This window comes from Hydra viridissima, unplaced genomic scaffold, assembly GCF_058129835.1.
Source record: "Hydra viridissima isolate aposymbiotic clone 2 unplaced genomic scaffold, HvirCarnegie_v1 scaffold_8, whole genome shotgun sequence".
Classification (NCBI taxonomy): domain Eukaryota; kingdom Metazoa; phylum Cnidaria; class Hydrozoa; order Anthoathecata; family Hydridae; genus Hydra; species Hydra viridissima.
In genome coordinates this window covers 1,005,825-1,013,857 of record NW_028324307.1, presented here as the reverse complement: position 1 = coordinate 1,013,857, position 8,033 = coordinate 1,005,825, and the positions used below count along the sequence as shown (strand labels likewise).

Sequence of the window (8,033 nt, the reverse complement as noted above, 5' to 3'; positions counted from 1 at the left end):
AACTCTTTATGCTTTTAAAACATCAAAAATTTATAGGCTGACATGTTTATATTCATACTCAGCATCAGTGTTTTGAAAAAAAAAAGCATTTTCTTGAAACTGTTTTGTCATTTTTTCCAACACCAAACAGTTTTTTTCTTGAATCATCTTGAAATATCAAGACATTTTCAAGAAAAATTTTGAAACATTGAAGATGTAAATAAAGTTTTCTTAATACTTCTTGAAAAAACCAACACAGTAGTAAACAAGTTTTCAAATGATTTTTTTTCCAAACACCAATGCTTAAGTTTGGAGCATTAACTTCGTATTAAACATTTTTTTAAAAACAGACACAATTGAAGACCGTTTTTTCAAAAGGGATATAAGTCACATTTTAAATATTTTGAAAAAACTAAAAAAAATTAATAATCTATTTAAACTTTCAACAAATAAAAATTTTTCTTTTTGTAAGCGGTAGTTTATTGTGATTTTCATAAAAATAATTTTACAATTAAAATTTTTCTTTTTTTGAAGTATACTTATAACGGGTTAAAATGTAAGAAGTTTTTCAAAAAGGGCATAAGTCCACATTTTTTTAGAGAAAAATAAGTATTTGTGACAAAATTATGTTTTAAATTGTTTGCGAATTAAGTTTATTTGGATGGACTTACAAATTTGTAACGTAAGTTCTTAAAACACACCTAATATTTTGACCACCTCATCCCTTGTTACATGATAAGTAAGACCCTCTCTGTGATTTTTCTTTTTTTGTAAAAATTTAAAATTCATACGTACGCTGTTTAAAAAATAAAAAACTGTTGTTTTATGCCAGAAATATGTTTAATGGAGATTTGAAAAGCGAAAATATTTTAAACGTTTTTCGATGGTTTTCAGCCATACCAGTTCAAAGCATGCTGCAGATCAGTTTTTTTATTTTCATAAAAATACTAAATTGAGTTAATCAAACATTGGTTAAAGAGTTTTTAAGGAATTCAAGATGCCTATGATATAATTAAATTGTTTAATTAAACATTTTTGTTTTAATTCAAAATTTTACCAATAATTACCATCTGAATTAATTTACTGATACTCCCTTCAGCAGAGACGTCATTAGTACCCCTTTCAGCAGAGACGTCATTAATGTATGAACCCTTAATGTTTGGGACAAAAAATTATTTGAATGGATTTAATATTATATTCTTTTAGTACATATTTTTAGACAATCTCATTTTAAGACAACAATAGAGAACATTTTATAATACAAAAAAACAAAACAAAAGTTTAGTAAAATTATTTTATTAAGTTTAAACAAACGGTTCATTTTCATCAAACTCATCAACATCATTCTGCATTACTCCCTCAATACCATCAAGAATACAGGCATAGAAGTCCTTTGCATCATATGGTACCTCAAAGAAAGCCATTAACTTTTTTACATCTGCTTTCTTTTCCTTTTTGACTTTGTTTTCTAATGGTCTTGGTATTGCTTCAGTCATTTTTGCAAATAACTGTCCTTTTTTTAATAAAGAACTAACTAGACAAGGCTCTGCAGAATATGCACTTTGCACTTCGATTTTCTTTTGAGAGTAAATTATAATTTTCTGATCTCTCATTGGAAATGGCTTTTTTTTTTTAAGAATCTGTTTAGCCATTTTTTGGTAATCTTTAAGAAACCAATCTTCTCCTAGTTTTTGCACTGCTCCATGCTCTGAAAATATTTTGTAATATTCCAGAGGAGAAAGAATGGTTTCTTTTTTGCGTACCACTTTTTCTATACGCCCAAAAACTCGATCAGGAGGTAAAAAACTATGACCCCTGATTGGAAAAAAATGTTTAACAGCATTAAACATAACACTCGTTTCCACAAAATTTTTCAAACAACACAAAACAACAAAGTTTTTGTTCTGTGATGAACAAGCATCAGAAAATAAATGTAGATCTAATTTCACTTTAGCTCCTCTTTCTGTAATTAAATCTTTTTCCAACTTAGACAAATAGTGAACCAGGGCTGAAGAAACTTCATTAGATCCTCTACCACTCTGAGTTTCCAACCAGGTATAAATAAAAATGTTATCTTTGTTTTGTACTATTTGATCATGTCGAACAAATGTTAAATTATAGAGCCAAATTTGTCGAGCATAAAATACTTCACTAACACTTAATTTAGGAAGTGGTTGGTTTTGTTGCATGTCAAAGCACACTTTAATGACATTTTCATTTTTCTCTTTCATAAGAGAGTAGAATTTTTTTGCTCTTAATTTGTGCAGACGATATTTAGCAAACTCTTCTCCCTTTAACTTTGTATCAAATGTTTTTCTTATCAACTTCTTTTGTGCTTCACAAAAAGAACAGATATCTGTTCTTGGGTTTCCAAATTCAACATTAAACTTTGTGTAAAAAATGTTTTTAAATTTAGAAAGTGATGAAATACCCATATTTTCTTGGTTTCTATGAAGTTTCCAGTTTCTCCATAACTTTACAACATTTAATTCAGGTGAAAGGTACACTCTAACACTTTTCCCTCTCCCATAGTGTGAAACACAACCTTTATATTGACTTATAAAATTCACTATTGAATTGGTGATTTCTTTATCACCTATCGTTTGTCTAAATCCTCCGCGTTTTTCAGGTCTCAGACACCCATTTTTAGAGTAATATTTTATAAGATTATGCAATCTTTTTATTCCAACACATGCTATGGAAAGAAATGTTTTTTTACAAACTGGAACTGTTTTACAACTTCTGTCAGCAATACTGTAGTTTATTGAATGTTTTCTCAAACAAAAATATTCATTCCTTGGCCTGTGTCTTTTAACTTGAGTTAATTTAACAAACTTCAGAAGAAAATTATCCTGTTTAACTTTTAATTCTTCATTGTACAGCTTCTGGAAAAAACCTAAAAAAAATTTTGGTATGTCAATATTGATATAATAAAGAATTATTTGTATTTTAAATTCATAGTATAGATTGAAACTCATAGCTAACTATAATAATTCTGAACTAACAAAAGTGGCTTGTGTAATACAACTGAGCTCACCAACAATATCCAGGTTGCCAAGATTGCCTGCTTTACATCTTTTGTTGTTGTGCCTACAAGCTATGACAGGTAATTTTCCAAGAGATGAATATCTCTGGCGTTTTTTCTCTCCTGTTTTGCTTATTTTCGATCTTTTCCGACCATGTCCAGGGGTTAGAGAGTAAGAAAATATTTCCAGTTCTGAATCTATTATTTTAGATACCATTTTTAGATAAAATTTGTTACGGAAGTTGCTACTGCGCAAGCGTGAACTTAAGTTTTTGCTATACTTTTTTCTAATGCTGGGACTTATGCCCTTTTGAAAAAACTTGGTGATTTTAATATTGAAAGTAAAGTGGATAAATAATTTTCTATCCATGTTATTATAGTTAGATTTGTTCCATTTACACTATAGAATCCAAAAGTAAAAAAAACTCGATTTCAGCAAAAATGGACTTATATCCCTTTTGAAAAAACGCTCTTCAATTGTCATCGCATTGAAAGAAATTTGGTTGCAGACGCAGCTATAATTGCTGACCACGATTGCTAATTGGAAAACGTGGACTCATAAAAAAGCAGTTTAAGCAATGCGATACAGAACTCGATTATTTACTCGATTAGTTTGGATAGAACCTACATTAGACACAAAGAGCAATCATGTAATATATATAAAATTGTGCATTTAATTCTTTGTTTTTGTCAAAAGTTAAAACATCGAAAATCTTCAATATACAGAAATGTTCATAAAAGAAAATAAAGCTGACTTTGGAAAACTTTTGAAGGTTTTGTTTCCCATCTTGGTTTGGCTTCCTCAATATAACACGCGCAAGTTAAGAGGAGATGTCGTTGCAGGTATTACGTGTGGAATTATTGCTATCCCACAAAGCATTGCATTTGCAAACCTCGCCGGTCTTCCACCTGAGTACGGATTGTATGTGTCGTTGACCCCTGGTTTGATATACTGTGTTTTAGGTACGTCAACAAATGTTAGTGTTGGTGCTTCTATAACATTGGCGTTATATTGTTCTCGCTTTAATCCTACCCATCATCCAATTGGTGCTTCTTTATTAAGTTTTTTAACCGGTTTAATTTTGGTGCTGATGGGAATTTTTAAAATAAGCTTTATAATAAAATATGTCCCACCATTGGTAATAAACGCTTTCATTTCAGCCGCAGCGTTTATAGTATTGGTCACGCAACTACCCAATATTATGGGAATTAAAAATGCTCCCGAAAATGTCTTCATGAATGTTATTTACGTTCTTAAGAATATTAAATTGACCAATACTTGGGATTTGACATTTAGTTCAACATGTATTTTTTTTCTGGGGTTGTTCACGTGGGTTTCATGTAAAAAATGGAAGCTTTCGTCAAACAAGTATTTAAAAGCGAAAACTATTGTAAAAAAACTAATTTGGTTTGTATGTACAGCTCAGATTGCGCTGGTTTGTTTGCTCGCCACGATAGCAGTATATGTAATTTTCGAGAAAAAGATCACTGACAAAATTTCAATTGCTGGTAAACTTCCCAAAGGACTTCCTGCAATTACGGTAAATTATTCACTGTTTTGTTTATTATTTTAAAAATTATTTTGAAAAAATAGCTTTTGGAATAATTATTAAAACAACATTTAAAATAATTTTTTAAAATGAAATTTAAAATATTTTTTAAAAGTAGCATTTGAAATACGTATTAAAATAACATTTGAAATAATTTTTAAAATAACATATGAAACAACACTTTAAATATTCAAAACTACTTTTAAATGATCATTTTTACTTTTTCCACAAATAAAAGTTGATACGTAAAACACGAATATATATATATATATACATATATATATATATATATATATATATATATATATATATATATATATATATATATATATATATATATATATATATATATATATATATGTAAACCATATTTTCCTTTTTATGCTTTCGAACCCCGTGTCATTTGGATTCTAAACAGAATTACGTATTAATATTTAGTAAGTGGTAATTCTGTTTAGAATCCATTTCAGTCAGTAAAGATCGGCAACCACTCTGTAACTACAAAAGATTTTATTGAGGACTTTGGTGTATCTCTTATTGTGTTACCTACATTCATATTTATTGAGCAGATTTCAATTGCTCGGACATTTGCTCCAAAATTTAATTACAACATAGATACAAGACAAGAACTCATCGCTATCGGCATGTGTAATATTGTAGCTACGTTTTTTGGTGGATGGCCTACAGGCAGTAGTTTTTCACGCTCGGCAGTGAATTATGCAAGTGGAGCCCAAACCCCATTCTCTGGTAAGTCTATTTCAAAAAGTTACTAAGTTGATTGAATTGACTTTTTTAGAAATACTTATGTTTGTTTTCAAAGTGTTAACAATCATATTTCAATGAAATATAACATGTGTGACCACACTAGATTTCTCATAACGAATAAAAGATTATAAAAATGTTGTAAGTAAAAAGCCAATTACACCAGTTAACAGCAAAATCCTCCACTCTATTTTTGGTAAATTTTGTTAGTATGAGGATACTAAATCTGACAGCAACAACAAAAATACGATGATTGCTATGAGTTAAAATTCTCGTAACAAAGATTTTAAACGCTTCTCCTGAGAAAACGGTGAGCTGTAGAAAAAAATCAGTTACCATACTTGGATTCAGAAAGGTCCCATTAACAAGGGCAGCTCACAGATTTATACGGGAAGGCTAGGGTTTTGTTGCCACAAATATGGGCTTTTTTCGAGTTTTGAAGACTTTTTTCTGAAAAATTGGTAAATGATGGAGCTTTTTTTTTGAAAAATTAGTAAATGATGAAAGAATTTGGTTTTCAGAGTCAGATTTAACATCCTCAAATTAATAAAAATCACCAAGAAGAGTAAAATTTAATTTTATTGATTATTTATTAATTTAATATATTATTTATTAATTTAATATATTATTTATCAATTTAATATATTATTTATTATTTAATATATTATTTATTAATTTAATATATTATTTATTAATTTAATATATTATTTGTTAATTTAATATATTATTTATTAATTTAATATATTATTTGTTAATTTAATATATTATTTATTAATTTAATATATTATTTAATAATTTAATATATTATTTATTAATTTAATATATTATTTATTAATTTTGTTGTTGTTATCTTTTATCACTTGTTTTCAAGAACTTGGACGGTAAACAAAAGAAACTCTTTTTCAGGTGTCGTTTCCAGTGCTCTGGTCTTAATTTCTGTTCAATACCTAACTCCTGCCTTGTTTTTTGTTCCAAAAGCAGCTTTAGGTGCCACCATGATAATACCAATGCTTAAATTAACTGATATGAGCATAACAAAAAACATTTGGAAGCTTCACAAATTGGATTTAGTTCCTTACACTGTGGCGTTTTGTTTAAGTTTTTACAGGCTAGAATATGCTGTGTTGGCTGGTAGTGGAATTTCAATAATTTTCTTACTCTCGCAAGAATCTCGTCCGTCACATTGCGTCAAAAAATGCGACAACGAAAAGTTTATTACTGTAAAACTAACGGAAAGTCTAACGTACCCTGGATTATACGACATTAACAAACTTATATACTCTTTGCTTGAAAATAATTCGGAAATTAAAGTATTGTATTTTGACATGGAGAACGTACAACAAACCGATTATTCTATCCTTAAAAACTTCCAGTCTTTACAACAAGAGCTCTTGTTGGCATCTGTTAGACTTATTTTTGTAAAGTTTTCGGATAATAGAGTTAAGTGTCTATTTTTGAAAGCTGGATTGACAGCTGAAAATGAAGAACAACATTTTTAAAATTGCAATGGTATAATACTCGAGTTAGACTTCTGTCTTTCTCCTCCCTCAAAAATCGCTCCTGAAGGCTCCGGTTACACTAAGTTTTATACTTGTGGGATATTACTTCAATGTTTAAAATTAACTCCAGTGTTATTGTTAAAAATGTATCGTATTTAGTTTAATACTCTTGGTGTTTCAATAACTTGGGGGTAAAGTCAATTGTTTTGGCGGTTAGCCATTAACTTTTTTTAAAACCTTTTGTATACGTTCTCCTGCTTGATCGAAATTTTCAAAAAGCAAAATTTGCAGTTAGATTACTCCTATCGTTGACTTTTATACTCAAGTTGGAAATTTTTGTTTTTAAAAATCTAAAAAAAAAAATTTTTTTTTTTTCTTTTTTTTTCAATAGTTGATTTTTTTTTTTTTGCGAAATATTTTCTCTCAAAACTTCGCGTTCATAACAAAGTTTCATTTTCAAGCATCAATTAAAGGCTTTCCAAGCATTCCAAAGGTAGCGGATGCTTATTTGTCTTTTTTTGATGCTAAAATCATAGTTAATATGACTGCCGGCAGTAAAGTAACATTCTTCCGAAAGACCAACTTTTATGAGAAGCGGAAGCCATTAGGTTTCCACCTCCCAGTTGGTGACCACCGCCAGAATATCTTTGCACCGGAAGAATATTTTAGATGTACACCGGCAGAATGTTTTAGAGGCCGCCACAATAATATTAAGCATCTGCGTATCAAAACTTTTTTTATTACGATGCGACACGTTATTAGGTTGTTTGTATCGTTTTTTTTAGATATATAAAAATAATACCGTATCCAAAAAAGTACTTACAATAAAGCTTCGATATTTATCAAAAAGTCATTATATTTATCGTTGACTTATGATAACAATTGTAATTCATGTCGTAAATACAACAAATAAGGATACGTACCGATACATTACAATATTAAACGATATTTTTGACTTTTTTCCGACCAAAAAATTAATTTTTTTAAAAACCTAACTGTAATAAAATTACTGACAAATGCACTTTTTAATTTAAAAAAGAAATAAAACTTTATTTGCAATTTCATTCTGCAATTTATTCAAGATTTAAGACTGAAGCTGAAGCAAAAAACGAAACACACCAATATTTTACTTGATAAGTTGTTGACTTGACATGTTTAAACATGTTGAAGGTTGTGCTTGTGACTTAATTTAAGAAAAAAAATTAAAGGTTTAAATTT

The 8,033-nt window shown here is 28.9% G+C and overlaps 2 protein-coding genes across 2 annotated transcripts; one reads left to right on the top strand and one right to left on the bottom strand.

Moving 5' to 3' along the window:
• Nucleotides 1-736: 736 nt before the first annotated feature.
• LOC149884431 (uncharacterized) lies at nt 737-3,469 on the bottom strand. The gene is made up of 2 exons (XM_090096482.1): nt 3,017-3,469; nt 737-2,875 (listed from the first exon to the last, which is right to left on the bottom strand). Exons 1-2 carry the CDS (start codon nt 3,372-3,374, stop codon nt 1,284-1,286), a joined length of 1,950 nt encoding a protein of 649 aa, XP_089952608.1. The 5' UTR covers nt 3,375-3,469; the 3' UTR covers nt 737-1,283.
• A 263-nt stretch (nt 3,470-3,732) lies between these two features.
• LOC145186994 (sodium-independent sulfate anion transporter-like) lies at nt 3,733-6,815 on the top strand. Its single transcript, XM_090096086.1, has 4 exons — nt 3,733-4,078; nt 4,427-4,545; nt 5,013-5,301; nt 6,223-6,815. Exons 1-4 carry the CDS (start codon nt 3,733-3,735, stop codon nt 6,813-6,815), a joined length of 1,347 nt encoding a protein of 448 aa, XP_089952212.1.
• Nucleotides 6,816-8,033: the final 1,218 nt, after the last annotated feature.